General features: G+C 32.7%; 4 protein-coding genes and 1 long non-coding RNA gene across 10 annotated transcripts in view; 2 read left to right on the top strand and 3 right to left on the bottom strand.

The window, feature by feature from the left end:
- Positions 1-199: 199 nt before the first annotated feature.
- Positions 200-2,066, bottom strand: LOC111423899 (zinc finger and SCAN domain-containing protein 31-like). The gene is made up of 3 exons (XM_023057279.2): positions 1,853-2,066; positions 1,395-1,766; positions 200-1,120 (listed from the first exon to the last, which is right to left on the bottom strand). The coding sequence occupies exons 1-3, from the start codon at positions 2,033-2,035 to the stop codon at positions 485-487; spliced, it is 1,191 nt and encodes a 396-aa protein (XP_022913047.1). The 5' UTR covers positions 2,036-2,066; the 3' UTR covers positions 200-484.
- A 1,883-nt stretch (positions 2,067-3,949) lies between these two features.
- LOC111423901 (CDC42 small effector protein Spec2) lies at positions 3,950-6,019 on the top strand. Of its 2 annotated transcripts, none has more exons than XM_023057282.2 (4): positions 3,950-4,076; positions 4,344-4,426; positions 4,644-4,779; positions 4,967-6,019. In XM_023057282.2, exons 2-4 carry the CDS (start codon positions 4,344-4,346, stop codon positions 4,985-4,987), a joined length of 240 nt encoding a protein of 79 aa, XP_022913050.1. In that variant the 5' UTR covers positions 3,950-4,076; the 3' UTR covers positions 4,988-6,019. The 2 variants fall into 2 exon arrangements, with proteins under 2 accessions (XP_022913050.1, XP_022913051.1); XM_023057283.2 differs by having other exon boundaries at positions 4,074-4,159.
- Positions 6,020-8,705: 2,686 nt separating this feature from the next.
- On the top strand, positions 8,706-8,927 carry LOC139430507 (uncharacterized). The gene is made up of 2 exons (XR_011640928.1): positions 8,706-8,771; positions 8,823-8,927. It is a non-coding gene; the product is annotated as an uncharacterized lncRNA (long non-coding RNA).
- Positions 8,928-9,216: 289 nt separating this feature from the next.
- Positions 9,217-10,460, bottom strand: LOC111423800 (cytochrome c oxidase subunit 4 isoform 1, mitochondrial-like). 2 transcript variants are annotated; one of them, XM_023057156.2, is made up of 4 exons: positions 10,388-10,460; positions 9,826-10,050; positions 9,578-9,770; positions 9,217-9,517 (listed from the first exon to the last, which is right to left on the bottom strand). In XM_023057156.2, exons 2-4 carry the CDS (start codon positions 10,045-10,047, stop codon positions 9,384-9,386), a joined length of 549 nt encoding a protein of 182 aa, XP_022912924.1. In that variant the 5' UTR covers positions 10,048-10,050; positions 10,388-10,460; the 3' UTR covers positions 9,217-9,383. The 2 variants fall into 2 exon arrangements, with proteins under 2 accessions (XP_022912924.1, XP_071053680.1); XM_071197579.1 differs by lacking the exon at positions 10,388-10,460 and adding an exon at positions 10,123-10,340.
- Positions 10,461-12,192: 1,732 nt separating this feature from the next.
- The window catches only part of LOC111423822 (eya transcriptional coactivator and phosphatase 2), a 53,111-nt gene continuing 37,781 nt past the window's right edge, over positions 12,193-27,522 (bottom strand). For 2 of the 4 annotated variants that reach the window (XM_071198229.1, XM_071198231.1), the window contains exons 3-8: positions 14,971-15,161; positions 14,466-14,908; positions 13,752-13,917; positions 12,846-13,410; positions 12,547-12,791; positions 12,193-12,495 (exon numbers count right to left, since the gene is read on the bottom strand). In XM_071198229.1, the coding sequence (XP_071054330.1) occupies positions 12,314-12,495; positions 12,547-12,791; positions 12,846-13,410; positions 13,752-13,917; positions 14,466-14,908; positions 14,971-15,161 (1,792 nt within the window). In that variant the 3' untranslated portion in view covers positions 12,193-12,313. The remainder of the gene's footprint in view (positions 12,496-12,546; positions 12,792-12,845; positions 13,411-13,751; positions 13,918-14,465; positions 14,909-14,970; positions 15,162-27,522) is intronic. The other 2 variants (XM_071198230.1, XM_071198228.1) reach the window with 1 other exon arrangement.

The following is a 27,522-nucleotide window of genomic DNA, read 5'->3' as shown; positions in this document are numbered from 1 at the left end:
ATTTAAAATCTTTTTTCAACCAGGCCTATCTCATTTTTTCCCTAATCGAGCTTAAATATGACACAAACTTACATGTTTTTTCGAAAATTTGGAACTATATTATTACTGCAAATTATAAAAAATAGGAAAGATTTCAATTTTGTCTCGTTTGGGTTTTGATTGTATGTTTTAAGTTAATTTGGGTTATAATAAAACTAGGTTAGTCATAAATTATTTTACTTAAAAATATCACTGTGAAGTTTTATTACAATTATTAAATTCCTTAGTTTATAATAATGAGATAAAAATAAATTATTCTTAGCCTATTTTTGCCATATATACATAGTGTATCCAGAGAAATGAGGAAATATATTGAGATAAAATCTGAATTCACCCTGTATATCAGCATGTTCTTTTAGTCAACGTTTAATATAAACAAATTTACTTTCCGCTTCTTCGTTATAAAGATTTTATGAAAATCCCAATTTTACAATCAAATTGTTCATTATTTATGTAACTTGATATGTCTTATTAAATGCGCTTTTTGCGAAAATCTTTTATTACAAAATTCGCATACAAACGCTTTTTCTCCTGTATGGACCAACATATGTTGAAACAACTGTCCTTTTGTTGAAAATGTTTTTCCACATAATTCACAATGGTAATTCTTCTCCCCTGTGTGTATTTTTGTGTGTGTTGATAAATTGCTCGAACTAGCGAATCGTTTTGGACAATAACTACAACCATAGGGTCTTTCTGAAGTATGAATTGCAATTGTATGTTTCGTTAATTGCTGAGCCGTAGCAAACGCTTTATTACAAGCTGCACAAACATGATTTTTTTCTCCTGTATGCGTTCTCATATGTGTATGAAGATGACCTCCATTTATAAACCTTTTATCACATAAATGGCAAACGTACGGCCGTTCCCCTGTATGAATTCGAATATGATTAATTAATCCTGGTTTGGTTCTTAATACTTTTCCACATGTATCACATTGATGTTGTTTTTCAGATCCATTTTCCGATTTTTGAGAATTTGTTAATGATATCGATGTTGACATATCTTTTAAGTCGATATCGACCGGTTTTAAGTCGTTTAATTCAAGTTTCAAGTCCGATAATTCTGTTTTTGATATATCCTATAAAAAAAAATTAAATTATTTTGGTTATACTTATGCAACCAAACATACCAGACATAGGGGTGCCATCTATTTTATAAAAAAACCAACAAAATTTGACATTTAATGACAAATTAATAAGTTTTCTTTAACCTCAAAATAATTAATGATTTATAATTAATGTAATAATAAAAATAAGTGATTAAAAAAATCTTTTATACAATCACTTGGATTGTATCACATACAATATTACAACCTACCTATAGATAACGTCTTTAAATTGTATTATTATTACCTGTAGTGAGGTTCCAGGATCTAATTGAACGTTTTGCAAGATTTGTAATTGTCCACCTTCGCAATTTTCTTCATTGTTTCCAATATTTTCTTCTTCCAAAGCCAACGGATCACGTTCATTCACATTATTACTTTCCGAAGTGATGTTATTGTCATTACTTGATGAAGAATTTTGCTCATATCCAATTATGTCTCGTTTAATATCAATAAAACCCGTTAAATCAGGTGTGTTAGGCATGTGATGTAAATTTTCGAAACATTGTCGAAGTTTAGCGTCCGATGTTTCACATTGCATTTTGAACTGGAATGCAGTATGAAGACGAGAAATGCATCTTTGGCATATGTAAGGTGGAAGGCCGTCACCTTCGACTATCTAAAACCAATTTTACATTTATATAGACGCGGTTAAAATTCTTTATTTTGAAAAGAAATGTTTTTGTTTGCAAACAATTTGCTCACCTGTATGGAAGCGCAAGCCATAATTAATATAGAAAAATGAGGTGGTTTGATTTGGTCAAATATGGGCATTAATTTTTGGCCCTTTTCCAAACATATCCTGCAAATATTATTAATGTTCATTGTTAAATAATAATTAAAAATTTCACTTGTCGGTTGCATGTTTTTTGTGTTATCGTACGCCATGTTGTTTAATTATACTTTTGATTAATAGATGGATGTTATTAAAAGGAAAGAATACGTGGTTATTTTCTATTATTCACGTTTAATTTTAAATGTATAATAAAAATTACCAGTTAATAAATTAATCTTGTTTACCTAAATTTAATTAAAAGTTATTCTTTCATAATTTCTTTTTATTGGCATTGTTGTCAAAGATGATGTTTTTGCGGGAAATTCGAATGGTAATTATTAAAAATCTTTTTTGAGCATTTTCGGTTATATTAAGTTTCTATTTAACGTATTAGATTAATAATAAAGATTACAATAATATTTATAACAAAATTAATTTCAAGAAATTAAGTAAGAAAAATTTGTGGCTAACTTTGCAGAGGTAATGTTTGGTTAATTTTTACCTATGTGAAGTTAGCATCTAATTTTTTTGGACCCACTTTAGACCCCAAACCTCAATACCTAAAAAGACTAAGGTCAGGTTGGGTTGTATTTAGAATTATTAGTCTAATTGTTCAGCTTTTCGACTAATATAAATTAATGAGAGATATACGAGACGGAGCTGGAGACGGTTCTTCCAATCCTCATAGCAGTGCTGGAACTCCGATACTAGAATAGCCTTCAGCTGGTCGGGTACCGCCGTTTGAATGTTTTCAAGTGTACAATGAGTTCCCTTAAGATGATTTTTTAATCTTGGGAAGAGGAAAAAGCTACAAGGACTCAAGTTATGCTTTAAGAAGGAGGCTGATGAGCCACAGAAATGATTTTACTGGCCAAAAACTCGTTTATTGAAACTACTGAGTGACAAGGCGCATATCATGATGCAACACCTAGCTGTTATTGATGTTTGGTCTCACACAAATGAGCTTTTTCGAACTTTTTCAAGAACCTCTTGGTATAAGTGTTGATTGACCAGGGCTTTTGATCTTCAACTTGCTTATTCTTGCTTTTTTGGGCCTTGGAGAGGTTGAAGCGTGCCACTCCATGCTCTGGTGCTTTATTTACAGGTCGTACTCAAACACCCAAGAGTCATCTTCAGTAATGACACGTTGCAGAAAATGGGGATCATTTTCAACCGATTCCAAGAAGTCAAGACACCTTTCCCTCTTGATGTCCTTTTGGTCTTGCGAAAGGTTTTTTTGAACCATTTTTGCGCAGATTTTTCTCATCCCCAATTCATTGGTCAAAATCAAATAAATGGTGATGTGAACCAAATTCAACTCTTCCCCGATCATTCTACCTGTCCCACGATCTGAACGCACAAGATCATGGTTCATGGTTCAACTTCAATCGACTCACTTCGTTTTGAAAATGCCTTAAATCACCGAAAAACCTGAGCTCTTGACAAAACACTGTCTCTGTAGGTCTGTTAAAGTTTTGCAAAAGTTTCCAATGCACTGTGCCCAAGTCTGAAGCAAAACCTGATAACATATCGTTGCTCGAAATTTTTAGAACTCATTTTTAGAACGCACTAGAAAAAAACTGTTTCATGACAAAAATCGCTACGTAATTCAGCTCACAAAGAAGAAGCAGCAGCTCCAGGATTTACAAGATATAAAGAGCGTGTATTAGTAAAACTATTTTGACTTATAGCCATGCTACTGGGCATCATAAATTAAAACTAATGTTCATAGGAAAGAAGCTAAACCAAGAGCATTCAAAAATTTATTATGTTTATTACAAGACAAGAAGTGCATGGATGAACTCATGTTTATTTAATGATTGGTTTTATGAGGAATTCTGTATTTTATATTCTAATTTTTCCGAGTATATTGTGTAAAATCCTATCTAATTGGGGACTACTTTCGCATAGGTTTCACTTTTAATGTTTAGATGGCGGTAAGAAATTTGGCAAGTTGAGAGCCATCACAGATTGTTGGTAACTTTTATTTTTTACTTTTTGGTAATACTGTCAATATGACATTAGTGTCCTTGATTCTTTTGTTGATACCACACCACACAGCAACACACAACCAAAATTTTACCGTTTTCTTTTAATTAAAACCGTGTATAATCGCCGAATTAGATACCATCAAAAAGTGCCTGAAAGAAAAAGGTATATGTAAACATTCTTTGATTAATTTTCCCCGTACATTTTGTACATCGTTAAAGTCGGAGGATTTCCATATAAACAGTAATGTACGTGTCGTAGCAAGTAAATCTTTTTGATTATAATTTACGAAAGTTTTTTTTAGAATACCATTGTCAATTAACAATTATAAAAGATTTATGCCTGTTTTAAATTCGTTTTTTGGGTTTATTAGACAAGACAAGATGTAACAAGGAAAATTTTTTATTCATATAGCTCCTTATTCATTTTTAGATGGCTGCTGTTAGCGAATTATGGGTTTCTTGGTTTACATGTTGTGTTACTCAACCACAAAAAAGAAGACATCGAATTGACAGGTGACTTAATACGAAAAGAATTGATAATGTTAATAAGTATTACATTACGCTTGATTTCGTTAAAATTTCAAATTGAATTAGTCATAACAAAAACCAAGATAATGTTATCAGTAAAAAAATACATTTTTAACCACCCTTTTTCATTTAATCATTGATAGAAATATTAATCATAATAAACGCCATAAAATTGATTAAAAATTTTTTTTTGTATTATTAGATCAATGATAGGAGAACCAACAAATTTTCAACATACAGCTCATATAGGAAGTAGGGATGTTGAAATGCCTAGTGATCAATTATCAGCACTTCAAATGCAAATGAAAAGTAAAGGAGGATATGAAACTACATATAAAGTAAGTTTTCGGGCTGTTCAAACTTAAAGTTTTTTATTTTCTGATTAAAAATGATACAAAAGATCTTAAAGATACAATCATGTGATAGGCTGCAAACCAGTTGATACAAAATTTGTATTTACCAGTTTATAGCCTTTCACCTGCCTCAGAATTGTACCTTAAAAATAGGGATTTTATTGTTTTATAGGAACCCGATTGGTGTAACTAGCCAAGAAACGAAACATTTTTAAGGGTTTTTATGTAACATAATAAGTTTTTTTTTTAATTTTATTTTCTTGTATATAGCTACTTTTAAAATAGCAATAATCAAAGATCAACAAGATCGATAAATCGATTTTTATAAATAATCATTATAAGAATGAGTGATTTCTTTTTATATTTTATGGTTAATGCGACTATTTTTTTAATTTTATGATTCTTATAATTGATTATTTAAAAAAATCGGTGTTTTTCATTGGAAAGTTTATTTTTTTTTGTATATAGACCACATAATAATTATGGAAACCCTTTTAACTTACATTAAAAAAAAATCGTTTCCAACTTATCTAATCTCAAAGATTATGTTTAAATCTTATTTTTATTTCATTATTTTTCATTATCGTGCCATCAGTATTCATTTCAGGAGTTTATTAAGTCTTCCATTAACCGAAAAAAAAATTGTTAAAAACTGCTAAGTAATGTGTTGTGTTTATTAAAAAAATCTGGTTGTGTTTTAAGCATTATTAATCATTATTATTGTAAATGATTCTTATTAGCACTGTTTGTTGTTGTTTCTTTCGTGCCAAATATTACAATTTGCTCATTTTTTTTTATAAAAGGAACTTCATGTAATCTTTATTTATCCTTTTTTATTGAGTTAAAGATAATTTTGTACTTTTATAGACTGAGAAAGTGACTGTTTTTTTTATATTCTCTCAATGCCTTACGACTAATAAATAAATAAGAAAAAGGGGTAGTTCAAAAAGAATAAATAATCTAACTTTTGCCTTATAAACTTTTAAAGGTTAGGATCAAAAGAAAAGATATTTTTGCACCTAAATCTATTTATTAAGTATGGCACATTTCGTAAATTTCGCCTTTGTGTACTTATTAATAATACTTTTGTTTTTAACAAAGCAAAATTATTAACTTTACAGAATGAAATGATTTATTTTCATTGTTTTCGTTGTAAAACAACTGTTTTAAATCAATGCTTGTAAATTTGTATGTACATTATAAATATATAGTTAAAATTTTTTAATTTTCAACTTTTAAAAAGTACCGACAAATCCTTTTCCTAACAATATATACTACTTACATCATGTATATAACAGCTAGAATAAAAAGGGACCTTATAGAGGCCTTCAAAGCATTGGAAGGGGCAGCAGGGAGGCATGGGCTACAGGTAAATACGTCCAAAATAAAATATATAAAGGTTACTACATATTAATCCCACCTGAAAACCTGATTAGTGAACCATACACTAATAATTTTTTCCCATTTAAATTTTTTGTAAAGTCCCCTACTGTACAGGGTGGTTCACATTCGATGTTCGAATAGGCTAACTCGGAAACTATAAGAGTTAGAAAAAAAATAGCTTACATGTCATGATCTCGTTTTTCGAGAAAAAAATAAACCAACAAGTGCAATTGTCTTGGTTATTATTATAACTACGACATTATATGGACACTTTTTTACAGAGAATTTCTTGACGTAGCCAAAAAAAAATTTTTCGGTTTTAGATTTTGAGATATCATAACAATTTTTGTTTTTTTAAATGGAAACAACCACTGATTATTCGATTAGTAAATTCGTTATTTTTTCTGATTACAAAAATATAGGGTTTGAAAGGTCTATATCTTATTGTTTTAGAATAAAGCTAAAAATAATAGTTATTTGTATTATAAGTAAAGAAAGTATACTTTTTTCTTTACGAATCGTGAATTTTCGTGATTAGAAACGCGATGAGTAAAGAAGAAGTTACTTTTCTTTAAGAATATACATCAAGTTTTTTCGGACACTCAATTTAAATGAATTACCTACATTTTATAAGAAATTATTTAAAAAGTACACGACGAGCTCGAGAATCAAATTGTCGTTTCTGCCGTTTCCCTCACTACAGCAACCAAACAAAAAAAATAAAATAGTGATTCATCAGGAGGTGTTATCAAAATCGTCACTAACATGTGGTGATTTACAGTTACAACAGTGTACATCAAGTATAAGCTTCTCTAACCTTAATAATTGTACGTTTAATATTTATTCTAATAAATAATTAATTGTTTATTTGGTTGCTATAAAGAAATGAGGTACTTTTCTTTACAATTTGTAATAAGGAAATATAGGCCATTTCCAGTGAGTGTCCGAAAAACTTTTTTTTTAGTGTCGTCAAAGAAATTAAATTTACAGTTTCCTGTAAATTATAACTAAAAATTAAAAAAACATATGATACATTGAAACACTGATATTTGAAACAAATACATTTGTTGAATTATTGAACTATTTAATTTATATTTGTTTTACACAAAAGTTGGAACAAATTGCATTATTTCACATTTTCTTATATTTAATATTACTAAATGACTTAATAAATTATTGATAGATGGCGCTTATATACTTTCTTTAATTCAAATAAACAGCAATATTTGTTTGTATTAAAAAATTTTCTGAAGTGTCAAATTAAAAATCCTGTTTTTTAAGATGGATTACGAAAAGTTTAACATGTTAGAATGTTACATATTAGAAAATAAAGTAAATTTTATATAAATTTATAGTACAATAATTTTTAGTTATAGTACCGTAATTTACAGGAAACTGTAAATTTAATTTCTTTGACGACACTAAAAAAAAATACCTATCAAACCCTATATTTTTGTAGTCAGAAAAAAATAACGAATTTAATAAGCGAATAATCAGCGGTTATTTCCATTTAAAAAAACGAAAATTGTCATGATATCTCAAAATTTAAAACCCAAAAATTTTTTTTGACTACGTCATCAAATTCTCTGTAAAAAAGTGTCCATATAATGTCTTGGTTATAATACTCCACCTATAATAATAACCAAGATAATTGCACTTGTTAGTTTTACGATATTTTCAATTTTAGCCTCTAGGGAAAAAAAAGACGATAGCGCTTTGAGGTTTTTGGCATAAGCTACTTTTTTTCTAACTCTTATAGTTTCCGAGTTAGCCTATTCGGACATCGAATTTGAACCAACCTGTACATGAAAGAGCAAAAACCGCATTCGAACAGGTCGCAACATTATATTTTTGTGTAGCTAACTACTGTTATACAAGATTTTTATTCGTATTTTGTAAAATAGATATTAAATAACACAAGGATGTGATGGATCAAAGAATGATATATATAAAATATACAAAAATGCATAGAGAGAGCAAAAAATTTAGTATATTGGGCTGGTATAACAAACACTATGAAAATCTTGTTAAAAACTGTTATTTATGTAGTAAATATGAAAATTCGAATCAAAAATTACCACTCAAGTCTCATAAAATAATAAAAAAACTTTTAAACATTTATTTTGAAATAAAGTTTTATAATTGTTAAGAACATTATTTAGCATTTATTTAACATTTTCATAGAATTTTTTCTGTTGAAAACAACAACATTTTATTTTATAATCACCTTCCAAGGATGCAAGGTTGGACTAAAATAGTTATTTATTTTTTAATAAATAATTAGAATTCGAGAAATGTTTCTTAGATACTATCTTTTGAACATGTTGTATAAACATCATAAGTAATAATATCACAAAATACACTGTGTTAATTAATTATCGTAACCCACCTGACCTGTGTAATATTGGCTGCATATCTTAATATATAGTGGTAGCTTAGATAATTTTAAATTAGTAACCAGATTGACAGCTGCTCGTACATTATTGTTGTGATTGTCGTACGCTTTGTGAGGTTTCGCATTTTCTTTGTTCTTCAACCATTTTTGCTACCTTTATATTTTTCAGTTCTTTTTAGAACCATCGTTGTTTTTAGCGGTAAGTCAATAAACAAATCAAAATAACCACTACTTTCAACATTAATTTCAGTCTACAATGGGTACACTAAAAATTATTTTAAATAAAAGGACAGAAAGTTAGGCCTTTTTTTATATGTAAAATATTTTTTTAAATATTAAAATATGTCTAAATATATTTTAAACGGCTTTTGGAATTAATGAAGTCGCCCTGATATTCGTCGTGTAATATTGGTTGCATACCGGATATGATAATCAACACGCTGTATGTTAATATGATTAAAAAAAGGTCTGTTCAAAAAAGCACAATACACTAGTCTTAAAATTGCTTATGATAAATATAGCCTCAAAAATTATTACATTACTTACCTTTTAAAAACATTTTCTTCATTATTTAATAAAATTAGAATCATTTTTATCACCCTATATTTATATTTAATTTTTTTTACAAATAAAAAATAATAAACTTAGTAATTAAAAGTGTTTAACACTTAATTTTTATTAACACATTCACTATTATCCAGAAATGAGCTCTCAATGGCTGTCTAATATGTTCTTATTATTCATTGAGAGCTCATTTCATAATTTTTCAATTTTTACATTAAATTTGTTTAAAATTATTGAAAAACTTGATTTATTTCCATTTATTCTTTTCATAATCCCATTCGGATGCGATACCGGTAACTGGATTCATTTTAAGGTCTAACATTCTCTTCAATTGAGCACGTTTATGTTCTTCATCAAACGAAATCGGAAGTGGGTTATAAACTAAAAAAAAATAAAGGGATTAGCTTTTAACTATAATTTAAGTATAGTTAAATAAATTACCGAACACTTTTAGTGCAATAAACATCCACAATCCTAAACTGGCGAAGAATAAAGCAAAACCAAAAATGGATTTCCATTCACCTGATGGAGCTTTAAATTCGGAAAAGGTTTGTCTAAAACTTGCTCTATATAAAGCCTTTTTCTCTTCAATGGAAAGTTTGTGCCAATCTCCTTTTTCCTTTTCTTTTAAAGCCTAAAAATTAATAATGTTACTTAAAAATAATTATACATTTTTTTATTTAACTTACAAGAATATCTTTGGTTGGTTCTTTCCATCTAATAGCTGGTAATGGAAATGAGGGGCTATCTACATAATTAGGTTGTCCATTATGTCCAAAACCAACAACTTCACGGTTTCCAATTAATGCACGAATTTCACTGGCAGCGCTGTGATCGCTAGCAGCACAATAACCCAATGGAATAGGTTTCTTTAATGATCGTAATCCCAAAGTAAGGATTCTCGATGCCATTTTCTAAAAATCAAAAAAAAAAATTATTATTGATTAGATTATTTGGAATTTGTTATGTAACAGTTTCAAATCCACCTTTTCTTGTATTCTTTATAATATTAATTTCTCAGTTATATTATTAGTTTCAGAATCACTTGGAATATTAGGTTTTGATTAGATAATCATAAGGTCTACTTAAAGGTGTGTTATGTGCGATTTTGTAACATTAGAAATAGATAATTTTAATTAATTTTGGTTTAAATTAATGCTACATATCAATTTTATGTCGGAAAGGTGGTTAAATTTTAAATGATAATAATGATAAGACAGAAAATGTAGAGAAAATTATGATGATACTTACCGACTCTTTACACAAAATGGAGAAGAGCACCAAATGGTTGAGTTTGCGCCGTAAAGCTGTCGTAAAATCTGCGTATTTAGATATGAGCGGGATGTTTAAAAAAGAGGATATCACAAAAATGACCATGAATGATTCTCTTTAAATTTAATGATTCTTTTCTTGTTTAGCATGGAAAGTTAAAATGATTCTTTTAATAATATATTTGAATACGTTCTATTTTTGTAGTTCTTTAAGGTGCAGTTTATGCAACCAAATGCACGCAGCAGACATTTTTTTAATACAGGAAACTGCTCGAATACGCGGCTTTAGAATCCTTTAGAATTTGAATAGAAGACTAAAACGAAATACACATTCTAGTCAACACAGGCTTTGTTATGGCAAAAGCAAGAAAATTATATAATTACTTTTTAAATATGTATCACATTTAAAATAACAATGTTGGTGGCCATAGCAACAAAACAAAAAACAATACAAACAAGCAAATATCGTCAAAAAATGCGCCATGATTAATAAAGAAACTTGTATTTGAAACATTTTTCTTTAAAACTACAAAAGGCGAAGTTATTGGCTATATTCCAGACATTTAACACATCCTGTATATGCACTTGGTCTATTGTTGCATGTTTATTTCGAAACCCAAATTGGTGTGGTGGTATTAAGGCCTTTTGTTCTATGACAGGTTTTAGTCTTGTTAATAGTAATTTTTCAAGTAGTTTTGATAGTAAGGGTAATGAGATTGGCCTATATGATGTAACATTTGTGGGGGATTTACCAGGTTTTGGTTTCATTACTATTTCAACAACTTTCCATATACTTGGGAAATATTTCTGACAATTAAATCCTAAAATCGGTTACTGCATCAATGTTTTTAGATTTGTTTTTAAAATTGTTTTATGCCGGAAGTGAAATGCTATTTAGACAGGAAGTATTAATGCCTGAGCATCAAAACATTAATGTAGTGTTTCTTCTCATTAAAAACTTATCGCAAGTGGTAGTTATTTCTAAATGCGACAATTCTATTGTTATCGTCAAGCAGCTGAAGATGTAGAAGCTGCTCGTTGTGTGCCACAGGAAGGGTTTGCAGATATGATAAGAATCGATATAGAGGAACTGATTGATACACACTAAGAGAAATAATATGATGTATAAATCAAAGACGGTAGTTCTAGTTTTAATTGTTATTCAGCGTTGGATTGTTGTATGTTTTTATTAAACGAAAAGTGGAACTAACACTACACCTAGAACTAGAAATATTCGGATTTTGTTAACATTTAATCAAAAATAAAACAATTCTTTTTGTTATATACAATTTATTTTCAAATAGTTTTTGTGAATTTCATTCCACGACATGTTTCTTTATTTGTACATTTATTAAAATTTCGCTTCGATTTCGGAAACAAAACGGTGAAAATAAAATGATAAAAATGAAATGTATTAGATTATGATTCCCATATCTTTTAATATTTTACGGTGCTTTTGTGTTGTGGGGAAATGATATAAAAATACCCTTAATAGTGTTAGCGATTTTCTTCCTTAATTTGGCACGTTTTAAATTTTAAACATAAAAATGAAAACGTTATCAATAATTTTATTTTTTAATAGTATAGACAACCAAGTTTACAAAACTAACAATCAAGTTGTCTACACCCTAAAACGTTTCAGCCAACATCCGTTAGATGTCAGTGTGGGTATTGCACTTTTCTTCTCGACAAAAAATTTGTTACATTATTTTAACGTTTTTATTTACTTGATTTTTTTTTAGTTGTTTGATTTCGTATTATTTATTTAAATTAAATTTAAATATATATATGTACACGATAGGTTTATTTTCTTTTTTCAGTTTTTAACCTTTCTTGGATTCACTGGGATCGGTGAGTTCTATTTTATTTTCTTTTCTTATATCAGCGTCATTTCTGTTATTATTAATCATAGAAAATCCATATCGAGGGCGTTATAAAGTGCTCCGATTTCGCTGTGACTCGTAATCCTCCAAAATGGGAAGTTTTGGGATTTTGCTGCTGCCTCTTCATCTTGACCATCACCAATTACTACGTAAGTACATTTTCGACCAAATCTAGCCACGATTCTTTCAAAACAACTTTCTTTACCTAAAAAAAGTATTTAAAATCAAATATTACTATGATAAAGGATGTTTTTACCAATTTTAGTTGCTGAATAAATATTTTCAATAGGAAAAACACCTCCTAAACCAAATAATAAAACTTTAGCAAGCGCTGGGACTAATTGAGTTGTTGTAACCAAAACATTTACGCAATTACTTCTTGAATTAATCAGTGTTAAACATTTATTCGCTAATGTTAACCAATTATCTGTTATTGATTCGATTTCTGCTCTTAATTGAAGCCATTGTTCTCGTTTTGATGGCCCCAATAAACCGCCAACACTATAAAAGATTAAATTAATAAGGCTAATTCAAAGTTATTAAAAAATTAGTTACCTATTTCTATAATTATTATAAGTATCTTTAATTTTTCGATATCGAAACGCTAATTTCCTCATCCAATCAACACCTCCACGAACACCTGTTGCTAAACATAAATTTCCGGTTGTTGCTGTAGAAGTTTGAAATCCATCATTAGCAAAATTATAATTCGTCAAATCTTGACCGTTATCGTCCGATGAAACATCATCGATATGAACTTGATCACAGTCCTCAATGTCATTGAAGAAAAAATGCGTATCAGCCATATTAAACACCATTTCTTCCATTCTAAATCCAAGTTGTACAACATTTTGATGATCCTTTTGAAATTTTGTAGCGTAACTACCAGTTAATAAACTATGAAAGATGATAATTGTTTCGTCTAAATCCCATATAAATACACGGTCTGTTGTAGATTCGGCGGTTGTAGGTGACACAGTGTTTGTTCTTCGTCCTCGTCCCCTCGGTGCTCTAGGTTCCGTGTTAATACTACCCGCAGAATCTCGTGATCGTCGTGAATTATCTACTTTTAGCGGGGAATGAGGTCCATCAACCAATGTTAATCCATTTGATGGACTTTCTAAAATGTAAAAATCAAGATTTAAGTAATAATACTTTTTTTGACAGATGTTTATAAAGGTAAACATAACCTTCTATTTCATCTTCACTGTCACTAGTATCGCTATACGGACATAACATTCTAAAAATTTCTTATTTATTTTTTTATTTATTTATTTAAAATAAACCAATTTTAAGTTAATAATTTAATAAATTCAATTTTTATTTATTTCTATAGGTTATGTTTTGATTTTTTGACAGCTGACATACTTGTCATTTGATCTAATACACGTTTCATCTAATCAGAATCAAAATAAATTAAACGATTACAAAAGCATGTATTATAATTAAAAACTGATTTACCTGGCAGTGAACTTGTAGCTAATTGATAACTTGACGTTCCAATGCTTCCCGTTGAACTAGGCGAGCTCACGTAAGGAGAATACCCTTGAGGCGTGTAATAACTTGTTGGATACTGACTCGTTTGTGTATCAGTTGTATAAGCTCCATAACTTCCGTAATCCACACCCTAAGCGATATTAAACGTAAGATGTAATTAAAAAAACATAAATATTTTCATTAAATCATATTTGTTACGCAATTTGATATTTTTTTAATTCAAATTAAATTCAATAGATGGCGGTATATTCATTAACATAAACATAACCAAAAAAATTTGAACTGTCAATTATTTCGATCTATTTCATTCGAAAGTTTAATCCTTAGCCAATACGAAAGTACTTAAAAGCCAAAATACTCCGAAGGTAAAATATCACAAAAATTACTTTTTTTTACTCGTACTATTTACCCAAGGTTTATAGAACATAAGGTTACCTCATTCCCTATGCCTCTGTAGTATCGATTATTACCCCGCAAATTGACGTCACTGGTTCGATACAGTCAAAATAAAAGATAGCCTATACGTGCCTATACTGTGGTACAGTCTACATAAAATATTTAAGCCTCGCATCGTGTTGTGTTGTTCATAGAACCAGCTACGTCACTGACCCACCTTGCCTCTCAGAGGAGGAGAATCGGTATTGGGTAACCTTATGTTCTATAGACCTTGCTATTTACCTGTGTTGAAAAACCTTGTGCAAATGACGATGTCCCAGCGGCACTATAACTTGTATAAGCTGAATATTGACCACTTTGTGCGTGTCCACTCGCTTGAAATGGTGACGCGGGTGATGAATAAGGTGAGGATAAGTAACCGGAACTAGTTGCTTTACAAGCGGGGTTAATTGGAGCCCTGCTTGGCCCTAAGGGAGTATACGGATACGAAGGTGTATTATAAAACGTCGATGAATTCATGTAGGATGCCGCCGCTGCCGTATTAGTTGATCCGTAAGCTTGTTGCATTGTGTTGTAATAGTGTTGTGCTGAATACGGTTGCGAGTAATCTTTATCGTAAACGCTTCCTAAATCGACGGGGGATGTGTAAAACGTTGATGTTTCTTGTGATAGGGCTGTGATTTCAGTTTCGGCAAGTCCCGGGCTTCGAATTTCGCTTTTTACACCTACAAATTTGAATTTTTAATCACAAATAAGATTTTTATTTCAATGAAATGTGGTATCTTACCGGATGTATCTGAGAGAAGTGACCAAGTCGTTGGTAAATGTGTAGAAGTAACGCAAGACGTTGCCGTGGGTGTTGATAAACTATCAACGATTCCTTGTGCCGTCGTAACGGATGACACAGGAGGTGAACCGCAAGTAGACGAGGAATGTCCACTTTGAGGACTACAAGCTGTATCTCCACCCGAAAGTCTACTGAAACAATATTACATGAAAATTATAAAATTAATCATTAAAAAAAATGAAATCAAAAAAGATTCATCAACTTTCCAACAGCCTGGTATATAATTAGAATTGGCAGTGAAAATTCTTCAAACACTTTAAAAATGTATAATGTATGTAAAATAGAAAAAAATGTAATACTTTTTTAAGTTATAATATTAAATACTAAAAGTATGGTGAGTGTCTCCGGATAGGTTTGTGAGCCTTAATAACACAGAAAACAACAAGTGTCAACCGAAAGTTAATGGCGTTGGAACGACGAAACGACCAAAGACAAAAAGCCGGAGGAGCAGCGCCGCGGCGGATCGCAAAGAAGAAGAAACGGACCATTTGGTCTGCACATGTTGGGGCCTCTAACATGTTCGGACGGACCTCCGCGCCTCGTTTAGGTCTATTTTCCTTAACGCCTTTAGCTTTTTTATTATTATTTCGTGGCCCCAACTTTAAGGAAGTTCGTTTAGTTAAACAAACACGAGCTTAATTATTATTATCATTAGAAATCGAGGTTGATGGATATATTAACGGTTTTAAACTCTTTCTTAAGGTTATTTCTGTGTTAAATAGTTTCGCTTTTTTTTTGTAAATCGTTTTGTTATGCGAGAGTCCGTTTTCAGTTTTCAATTCCTTCTATTTAGTTCTCCTTCAAAGTTCCTTTCAACTCCTTTCATTTGTGGCAATTGTTGTGAGTGGGTTCGAGCACGTCCAGTACACAGACGTCGGCGGTTCACTTCTGAGGAAACGAAATGTTTATAAGCGAACTGAACTTTATTGCGTTCACCACAACCATAGTACAAACTATACGTTCCCTCTTCTCCGGTTGGGTTTTAGCTGTTGTTTGGTTCTCTCTCGTTTGAGGGGCGTCAGGTCGCAATAGATCACGCCCGACGCCCGCCGGACGGAGCTTATAAATTTAAAACGAACGGCGCGCGGGGTCTCCGAGAGAGAGTGAAAAAAGGGCGCGTCAAGTCGCCGCCGTAGAAGATTAAGATCGATCGAACGTGGAGATTTAGCGCTAAGGCGAAATGGCCGTTCAACTTTTTGACAACGACCATAATTCTCGTTCTCTTCTCTCTGGGCCGTTGGGCGAGAAGTGAACGCATACGACCCAAACGACAACATAACGAGGACTACGACGATCCAAAAGAGTCAAGCTTTGGAAAACGTGGGCGATTTATCAAATACTTTCCACTATTAATTCTATTATTACCTTTATTGATTATGTGAAATTAGAAAAAAAGATTAAATTAACATACTTATCCCAAAAATATGGAACAAGAACTTTGTATTCGCCCAAATTTCATCATGAAGGCCAGTTTTCGTAAAGAATAAGGCAGAAGAAATTGAAATGTAACAGCAACAACTGGTACCCAAGTATACCTTAATAATAGGCCTGTTGCATGTTCAAGAGTTCTGTAATTGCGATATATACAATATGCAATATGTATGCGCCGAAGTATAATGTATGAATATAACTTGTGATGGAAAAACGTTCCCATGTTTCAAGGGTTCAACGACGAGGGATTAACTGCGATTGTGGGTGTAAATGCAGGTAATACTTGTAAGTTAATAAAGCCTTTCTTAATTAAACGTTCTGAAAATCCAAAAGATTTAAAAAGTTGAAAAGCTGGTTTAGCAGTGATTTAAAAATCAAGTTCCAAAGCTTGGATGACAGTATCTTTTTTTTTAAATTGGTCATTTTAATCCTAGGGTTAAACAGTATTTTCAAACAATCAATTTATGTTGTGCTTTTTGCACTCTAATCGATTTTAACCCACCTGTGAAATTGTGAATTTATCACCAAATACAACTCACGTACTTCAAATGAATGATCAAGAGTCATTAAAACATTTATAGCGTATTATTGGTCATCTGCACACTTACTGATGATATGAGATACATAGATAGATTACATGTCTGTTAAACAGACATGAACCGTTTTCATTGAGAGCGCTTAAATCAGTTGGATATGGAAGAGGTTTAGTTTTCAGTAGATGAGGTTGTCATTCTGTCGATTATCTTCGCGATAAACCATTTTTAGTTCTTTAAACACAGCTAGGTAAAAGAATAAAGATAATTGTTTGGTTACATCAGCTTGTAAAAACGCAATTTAGTAGATGATGTCACAAAAACACCATCTAACGACGAGTACATTCTTTAATTAAGACTATAACACAGAATAGAATCACAGAATGGTATCATTACATTGTTATTTTGAAATTTCTAATTTCTTTTATACATCTTCTTATCGCCGGCCATAACCGGTACTTCGGCGAGTATTTCCTCTTCTTTCAATCATCTTCCCAGTCTCTCCTTCCCATTGGGCTTTTGGGCTACCTCGCTTTCTATTTCCTTCTGACCCTATGTTGAAGATTTTCTTAGGTATTCTATCTTCTTTCATTCGAACCATATGACCATACCAGCTTAGTTGTTTTCTCTCTATTTCCTATATTTCCTCTTCTAGTTCCGTACCCTACCTCTTCTGGTTTTCCCCAATATCTTGCGTAGGTACTTGTATATATGTATGTATGTAAGGAAACGGGAGTGCATGCGTTGGACCCCTTGTTTTACTCCCAACATTACCTCTTTTCACATCAACCAGCCTAGGGATTTACCGGATCACTCAGAGGTGAGTTCCTGATATCATCTGTGGTCAGCCATGCCTCCCCGGCTACTACGGTACTCATTCTGATGTCTGCTAGAGAGGGGCAATCACACAAGATGTGTCTAGCGGTCTCGTCGTCCTGTTCACAGGCTCGACAGAGAGGAGAGTTTGCAAGCTTCAAATTGTGAAGGTACTTCTTTAGCTTAGTGTCCCGTGAGGAGACCTATGGCTAACCGAAGGGCGTTTTTCCAAGCCCTACGAAAAACTGAGCTATAATTTTCAAAGGATATTTTAACAAATCCTTAGCAAGATAGCAGCCCAGGGTTTTGTCCCATGCGTTTAGGAATTTTTTGTGGGTAATGTGCTTGATCATGTTGATATGAGTAGCTAAAGAAGGGGTAATTATCGGCTCGGGTGCACAGGGAACTCTGCTGACAGCACGCGTTGCTAATCTATCCGCATGTTTGTTACCCGTAGAGCCGGAGTGCCCCTTGATCCATTGGATAGTGACACGATTGGATTTCGTGGCTTCTTCCAGTGCTGACAGTGATGGCAGTCCATTATTAGCGCAATGTTAACTTAACGCTAAAACAGATGGCCTACTGTCTGTATAAATAGTGTAACACTTATCGCGTTCGTTGAAGTCAACAATATAGTCAGCAGCAAGTTTGATAGTGGTCAGTTCCGTTTGTATGACGGAGGTACTTTTACCTCGAGGTTCCGAGAGGCGTATTCGAAGATGAGAAAGGAGCCCCGCTCCCGCCCCGTTCCGTCTTTTTGGGCCATCAGTGTAGATTTTTAAGGTCTTATTCGCATCTACTACTGTGGGACTGATGTAGGTGAGGTAATTTCTTGAGCAAACGTATTTTGCTGACAAGCAGTCGGTCTTGGACTCGAGTGGAGGTGAGTCCACTCTAGTAGGTACTTGATCTCTGCTGCTGTTATTTTCGATTTGTGCTTGTCCAACATCGTTCAAGTTTCTGATCAATAATTAAGTGTGGGTATATAGATGGTTTTATATAATTGTATTTTTGCTTTCCGGCAAGATTCAGTTCCTTCTTGTCTGAGAGGGTGTTGTTTATTTGGTAGTAAACTGCACTTGCTTTTGCTGTTCTGTTGTGTATTTCCTGATCTATCTTTCCATCCTTACTTATTATGGTTCGTACTTTCTACTACCTCCAGTCGTTGTCCCTCTATTCTTACGTCAATATCTCCAGTTTCTTTGTGATGTGAAGGATCTTACGTTTGTTCTGTAGTCTTGTAGGCTGTAATCTTGTAGGCAGTTATTCCATATTTGGTTGTTTCTCTGTCTTTTGACTTGCTTTATTATTCTGTTCATTGTATGCTACAAAGAGTAGTGGGCTCAAACTGTCACCCTGTTTTACTTCCTTTTGCATTCTGAACTCTTGTGACGTTTTTCCAATCAATCTAACATTTCCCATTACAGTATGGTATACGCTTTTGATTGCTCTTCTTAGTTTTGGATTTGTCCCCAGTTCGTTTAAAGCTTCCCATATATGTTGTCTCACTACCTGGTCGACATTTTTAATTTAATACTATTAATTTTATCCTAATGACATTTGACATATTTCATTGTTTTAAATTGAAATTTTTGTTATAAACATTAAATAAATTGTTGTTTAAATAAAATTAAGATTCGAACAATTTTGTTAACGACAAAGCGAAAGGAATGAAAGGAAATGTAAAGAAAGAGAAGAAAAGGTAAAATAAGAAGTTAAAGAAGAAGAAGGAGAGTTCGCAGTCGGTCCGATCGGACGGCAATAAAAAATAAATTAAACGCCATAAAATCTCCGAGTGTGAATATTGCATATCTCGCGTGCCTGTGCGTGCCGTGTCCGTGTGCGTCTCTTGCCGTTTTCCTCCTTTTGTTCGACACACATACATTAGTTAACTTAATGGATGACCGCCGGACGGAATAAATTGCCCGACGGCGAGATTCAAATTTGATAAAAGTTCGAAAACTGCTGTAGATGAACCCCGGATAAAGAATACCGTGCCGATGACGGTTTTACTTTTTAACACAAACATACCAACCAACCAATCAAAAGAAAAAATAACTAGAAAAATATCAACGTCATAAAAAAAATCATCAACCTCGACTTATTTTTTAATAAATTTTTAACCCAAACAATAATCAATTTTCCTTTTTGTAAATCGCGACGCCGAAGACGAAATATTTATTAACATTTGTCGAGTTGGCACAATAATCGTGATATCAAGAAAACAGTTTGGTTATTCTTTTATAGCTTATTGATCTTTATCGTTTCTTTCTTAAACACAACACATCAGAGAATAAAAGCAAACCTTTTTTTTTGTACATTTTCTTGCTGGTTGTTGGAACGTCTGGTTCGTTATAAGCGACAGAAACTTATAAGTCACGTCAGCGTGACATAGACGTAAGTCACCGACGATGTCACACGTAAATCCCTTCTTCGCGATGTCATCCCGACACTTTACTGCTTCTCTACTCCGCGAACGTTTTTCATTTCCAAACTTGACAGAATTTCTAATTTTAAAAATTGCTATGGTTAAAATTAGGGAGATTATGTAATTATGTTCAAAATATAAAATAGATTAAAATTAGAGAATGCAAAATTATGCATTAAAATATGTATATTGTCTAAAGATACAACAAGTCAAAAAGTACAACATAAAGTTTAACTTGACATAAACGTCAAAATGATGTTAAACATTAATCCTTTACCGTACAATGTAGCAGAACTGCTTAGACACCAGACACTACATCAAGAATCGGTATGTTACCGCTTAGTTTACATACAACACGTGCAATGATGAATATCAGTAAAGAGTAAAGTGTTTTTCTACAAAAAGAATTATAATTTCTTTGCGTCAACTACTTGTATAAAGTATAAGAATTATTACTATTAAATAATTTACGATTAATCTCGGCTTTAAATACGTATTGTAACTGTGTTATAAATGCATTTTAGATACATATTATTTTACAGGCGAAATGATAACTAAACTTGTTGAGCAGAGAAATTTAGTACGGAAAAACCCTTCACTATCACTTCCGACGATCTGATAGCTGGCGTACGCTAGGCATTACGCATCGATCTGGGCCCCCCTAAGGAGAAGCACCAACAGGACAAAACATAGCAAGTTCAGCTACCACGTGACTTTTTAATTGCGGATTTGTTTTTTTTATTTAGCATATATAAAGCGAATTTATTTCAAATTTATTTATGTCTACAAAAAGGTTTCCTCTCAATCATTCAATATTTCCCGAATACAACAGAAGACCTAATTGGATAAAAAGAAAATCAAGTGATGGAACAGAATTAGGACCAGGAAGAAATATAAGCTATAGCAGTAGTTGAGGAACTGGAACAAGCTGATCTAAGCCGGAAATAAAACGAACAGTTGCCGCGCGATATTTGGACATTATATTAAAGCGCAAACATTTTTTGGTATGATCAGACCTGCACGTGGCAGAATTGTGTGCTGCGTATTGCTGCCGCGCACTTCCGTATAATGTTTGGACACACCCTAAAAGTAATGGTACAACTATGGTTAGCATAAAGAAATTGGAGAAGAAGAGAATGAAAATGAAGCAGAAACGATTGAAAATGTAAAATCCAGTCTAATCTAGTTAGTTCCTGGTTTTCACGATTGTGATGAATCTGATGTCACGGAATGATTGATATTATTAATCATGAAGTGTCTGGAGATCAACATGGCAGTGAAAGTGAAGAGGATATTACAGACAACTGTTATGACAGTGTGTCTTCGCATGCTGAAGCGATCACGGCATTGAAGACAGCAATGTTATAATATGAACTTTTGTAATTAAATTGAAAGAACTTAAAAAAGAAAGTTTATAAAATGGCATATAAAGTGGTATAACGACAAATGTCAAATAAATTTATAGTTAACTGGATTTGTAAAAAAATTCGAAAAGTAATCGACTTGTAGTATAACCATTTCTGACAAATTCCAAGAACAGTACAAATTATCGTACAAGAAACGGTGAAGCGGAAAGAAACCGGTACCAAACGAAAGAGAGAGATTTAACTGCGTACGGTGGTGGTGCCCTACGCGTCCTTTTCGGTTTTTGTCGCCCCGTTCGTTCCTCTTCTTTAGCCAGACGAAGAAGAGTTGCGGAGGTCGTTAGCGGAGGGTCGATTTTGTCTTAAAAATAAGTCTACTCGATGTAATGAGTAGATAGCGCGGCCACCCGTGCAAAATCACTCGGGCCGAAGAAACTGAAAAAGGAGGGAAGGAAGACGATGTAGGACCACCATCACTTCTTCTTCTTTTCGTTTCGTCCATATTTCCAAAAAGAAGCGCAATATTTCTTGAAAAAATTTGGTCCAGTGGACAATTAAAAACACACCGGAACCTAATCTTGATCAATTCTTTATGGTCGTTTTGTCACGTAACGCGAGGGACCTCCTCGGTCGCAGCAGGCCACGGACCCGCTCAGCCACCTACCATCACTTGTTTTATTGTCTCTTCTTTTCCTCCTTTTTTTTTCTTAACGACATCTTTTTTTATTTTTTTACTACGCCTCTTCAGAAATTTAATTCCGTAAAAAAACCACAATCGTCGATTTGTAAAAAAGGGAATTAACAAATTTCAACAATTCGTTTTTTTTGATTCGACTCCTTTTTTCGACTCGGACTAATTGATATTTTTAACACAAGACGACTATTTTCTCAACTTCTCGACCACGACCTCCCCTTAGTGGATGATTAACCACTAAGTTTTACGACAACGACCGATGATAAATAACGATTTTTATCGCCACAAGATGAGTCGTCGTCTGAAGTCGACGCGCGATGGTTAAAGATGTTCAATAATTAAATAAAAATTCTTTTAAAAGTCAGTAAATTTTCTGTAACGAACATTTCCTAATTGGTCTTTTAACAAATAAAAATTTTTTATGTTGAATTATTTGTCTTCCTCATCTAAGAAACATCTCTAACTACTTCTTTAGCTTAACTTTAAGTGTCTGTTAAACTGCTTGGTCGTCGATGTATTTTCCACACATCTATTTAAGTGTCAAAGCTCGCAAACGATAAAGTTCCGTAGATGTTACGTATATACTGCTGGGTACTACTATTTAGTTTACGGCGTTTTGATGCTATCTACTGACAGTCCTTTTGCCCTGCGATGTCTTTTCGTGTTTCTCTTTCCGTTTTCGTTTATACATGGTCTGTTAAACCGTGCCGAAGAGTAACGATGGCGGAAGCCGAAGAGGGCACAATGGCATACAGCAAACCGCGTCGTTAAAACGTTAGCTCTCGTCGTCGTCGTCGCTCAACTCTTGAATAGTAATTTTAGTACGCACACACTACTTTTACAACCGGCTTGCGAACAGCTTGTCGTCTCCTTTAATGACTTTTGGGAGGCAATGTTGTTTACATTATTTGATCTTTAATGGGTAACAGGCTTCAATGTTTCGATATTGGATAAAAAGAACTAAAATTGTCTCAACAGAAAATTTAATTATTAAATTATAAGTTCAAAAGGAAGATGAATAATTTGTTGGGTTTCTTAATTAACAAATGCTAACCAAATTTAAAATAACAATTAAATAAGTCCAATATCCCGCTAGAATGTGACGTCAATCTGACGCATTTCGCCCATTAAGAATACCTCTCCCCCAATTAACCCAATCATTCCCAGTACGTAATCAAGGAATACTGCCTAACGTCATCAAATGGAAAGGAAGTGTTATATTTAGTGACGATTTAAATGCCAACAAAATCCAGTTTTTTGCAAATAGTACCAAGAACAATTTCGAGCTATTCAAAAAAATCGGACTAATTTAGACTATTTTCGAGCTATTTGAAAGAATTTAAGTAAGAGTTGAAATAAATGAATATGTGTGGAGATATTGGAAAGTATTGAGTACTACCAAAAACATCTAAGGATACTATTCGAAATAACTAGTGGATATTCTGACTAATTGGAAGTCAAGCTGAGCCATTCTCAGCACACAGAGCAGAGCCACAAAGCACGATTTTCAAATCCAATAGGCAATTGGGACTATTAATTTTGACGAATTTAAGTCATTCAATACTCAGATTGGTAGCAGTCAGAGTAGCTGTGATTTCCACCTTTTATCCATTTGGAGTTGATGCTACATCTGAAGCTCCAAGTACCTGACTTCACTGCAAAGTGACTATTCTCCTTTTTAAGGTGCCTTCTCCATTTCTGAAGGTTGGCGATAATTTCGGCAAAATAATTTCTATTTTGTGCTGTTCTTAATAATGAATGGGTGTCCATGCCTGTCCATTACTAGAGTTTTTACTAGACTTCTTTCTCAGTTTCCATCTTAGCACTTTCTTACCACCTCATCATTGGTAACGTGATCCGTCCAAAAATCCGCTTCATACCATAAATTGCAAGAGTCAATGCTTCCACTTCTCAATACTGAATTTGCTATGAGTTTCTTCATTGTTTGAAAAGCGCATCTGGCATATTCTATACGAGCTTGCACTTGAAACCTCGTGACCAAGATCGTATGTTATCCAACAACCGCGATACTGGAATCTGTGTACTTGTTCTATCTGCTTTATATAGATATCTTTCAATTTTATGTTGAAAACTGCCATTGAAAAACTTTATAGAAAATTTTTCTTTTTTGGGCAGTTCACAATGTGCTAAGAAAAATAATATCATTGATAAAATTTGATAAATTTAACTCTGTGGTAACAACTGATAAGAGACAGTCAAAATTTTGCTCTAAAATGCTTAATCACAACTTAACACAAAAAACTTAACACTTATGTAAACCAAGAATAGACCCATACACTCCATATTTTATATTATGGATCATAACTATAAACAAAACCTCGCTAACTTTATGCCACGTCGAATTCTTGAAGTTTTCGTATACATCAAATGTGCTTCAGCATAATTAAGCCACAACTCTAGAGGTAGGATTGAGAAGGTGCAATCGTATTCATCCAATGCCAACCTTGGAAGTAATTTCCAAAAAGTGGACTTTGGTGTATTGCCTTGCATGATAAATCACTGTGCAGATTCCCATATAGCTATTAAAAGATTATACCGCAATATCTATAATTAAAGAAAATTGTGCATGACTCCATATACTGCTGGTGTTGGATGAATTATAAACTTAGTACTTTGCATATTCAAAGCTCTATGATAACTCTGAGGTTATTTTCTCTGTGTTGTTTTCGACTTTACGACTTACAACTATTAATTGTAAAAATTATGATACCTGACTTAGATCTTTCCACATGACTCCATTTGCTGCCGTGAAAGCCGAAATTTATATCAAATCTCATTATTGATTTTTATTATTATGGACACATTCTTAACATAATGTTGATGTTATTGTACTCTACATTGTATTACAATACACGACTATCTGATTGTTAGCACGGATTTATGGTGGGTTTTTAGATTACAACTAATGTGGCAAAACTAATTCAGTTCATCAGTGGGAGTAATTTCACTGCCTTCACAAGGACGTTTGACAGCTTAGATCGTGGAATGCCTCGATCTAAACTGAGTGGTTTCGAATTTACTAGAATTTGTTCACTTGATTTCATCCTATCCCTTCCATCTCTATGCGAGTTTTAATTCAACAACGTTCACAGCCTTAGAACTAGTAAGGTCTAACCTAGACTTACTTCATTACGCGAGGAAAAGCTAAACAAACATGAATTAAGATTTAAACGAGAAAGTTATGTTAACCAATGTATTTCTCTCCGAAGATCATACTTCTTCTAGAGAATTAATAGATACCAGATATTTTCTAGAGTTGATTGCACAGGATATGACTAAGCAAAATGCAAAAGTGACAGGTTATTTCTGTAGGAAGCAAATATGCAATATAAGACTATTTTTATTTGTCGTATATTTCGTATTATGATTTTCAAATTAGACCTTAATCAACGGTTTTTAGCTTTAAGTAATAAGAATGCATCATATATAAAAACCGATCTTTAAGTGGGGCTTTTAAAACTGTGGCCCAAACAAGTACAAACAGGTTGTTCTTCGTCTGTGGGATCATCAATATGTCAAATTAAAAAGATTAAGTGACAGTGACAAAATCAAAACTTTTCACAAAAAATTAATGAGGTCTTTTAATTAAGTTTTGTTGCCAATAATTGTTGACATGAAGAATTCAAAAAGAGATTAATCGACATTTGACAAACTCCGAAAGGAGTAGTATTGGTTTCTAGAACAGTTACTTAGCTCAACTGCTTCTAAATTTTTATTTTTGTATCTCCATAAAAGTACGAATTTGTAATTATTCAAAGAAGTGTAAATTGAGTATATTTATCATGTCAAATTTTTATTTTCTTTCCGCACATCATCAGATAACTTTGTCGTCGTTGCAACAACCGTAACTTTCCAAGTAAATACTATATTTATTATTCTTTTTTTCTTCATTCTTAATTCTTTACAGTTTCTTTCTTTTTCAATGTGGTCGTCGGTTCGTGACCCGGTTGTATATCACTCACTCATTCTGTCGGCTTTATTGTTTTCCTTCCTTTTCGTTGTTTCTCTTCACATATGGCACGGGCGTGTTTAAAAATTTCTTCATTTCGTTCACATTGCAACCTTCTTTTTGTCTTAATTTTAACCGATAGCTTGACCATTTTCGAACGAATGAAATATATGAAAGTATGCAGTTTTTTCTTTCTGTTCATTGCAGTTGACGTTGGTTTTTGTTCTTTCATTCTTCGGTCTTTACCGTCGGACTTTGAAAAGGTTTTCTTAGCATAGTCAGACCTCCTTCATTCCCTCCTGTCCCCCTCAAAAGGTTTTAAATCGACCCATTATTGCCTCTCTCTCGTCCGAGGTGTGTGTGTAGACTCAACAACCGCAGTGAGTAGTAAACATTTATCGGCATTCATCAACCGATAACTGACCACTGACTCATTGCATTCAACGCCCGGGTTTTTACAATATTTACGATATCATTTTAAAAAAAATGATATCAAAATCCTTTATTTTTCTTTCTTACTATTCTGCCTCTGAAGATTTTGGAGAGGCGAAGAAAGATTTTGTGGATTTTGCTTTGGGACAATAAGAAAACCTTTTTTAATCCGATTATCCATCCCGAAGACGTAGTTTAGTGTGATAAGTCCTTCGTCATGGCTACCAACCGCTCCGCTTCACCCACTTTATCCAACCAAACTTGTTGAAAGCAGTATAAAATCAAAAACTACCCGCGTTTAAAATGTGATTAGTTTAATGAAGACGTGTCCGCACGGCGACGTAGAGGACTCTTTCTATAAATAGATACGAACCGAAAGACTCTAACCGTCCAGATTAACACATGTTTGCAGGGTAATTTGAAAGCGTTCAGACCGTAGTCAACGCTCTCGTTATAATTTATCATTAGAAAAAGAGCAAAAAAAAACTATTAAGATATTCTATTTATTTTTTGTGGTATATTCTTTCTTTGAATTCTAAAAATAAAAAAAAAAAACGATTTTTTTTAGTAATAGGAAACGTTCAAAGTAAATTTTTTTTTCTGTAGATTATTAAGTTGGCAGAATTTCCCAAATTAATTTTCAAATTTGATTTTTTTATCAAAATTGCTTTAGTAATTATATTTAATTTATAAAATTAGAAAAGAACTTTTTGGGTTTGTTAAAATCTTCATTCCGAGTTGTATAATTTTATTGAGTTGGTAACTCTGGAATTTACAATACAAACAAATGTCAGAATGATTCAACGTCAAGAGAAAGTTTTTAT

The sequence above is a fragment of the Onthophagus taurus genome, chromosome 7, assembly GCF_036711975.1.
Source record: "Onthophagus taurus isolate NC chromosome 7, IU_Otau_3.0, whole genome shotgun sequence".
Classification (NCBI taxonomy): Eukaryota; Metazoa; Arthropoda; class Insecta; order Coleoptera; family Scarabaeidae; genus Onthophagus; species Onthophagus taurus.
The sequence above is the reverse complement of the archived record's forward strand: the minus strand, read 5'-3'. Positions and strand labels throughout refer to the sequence as shown.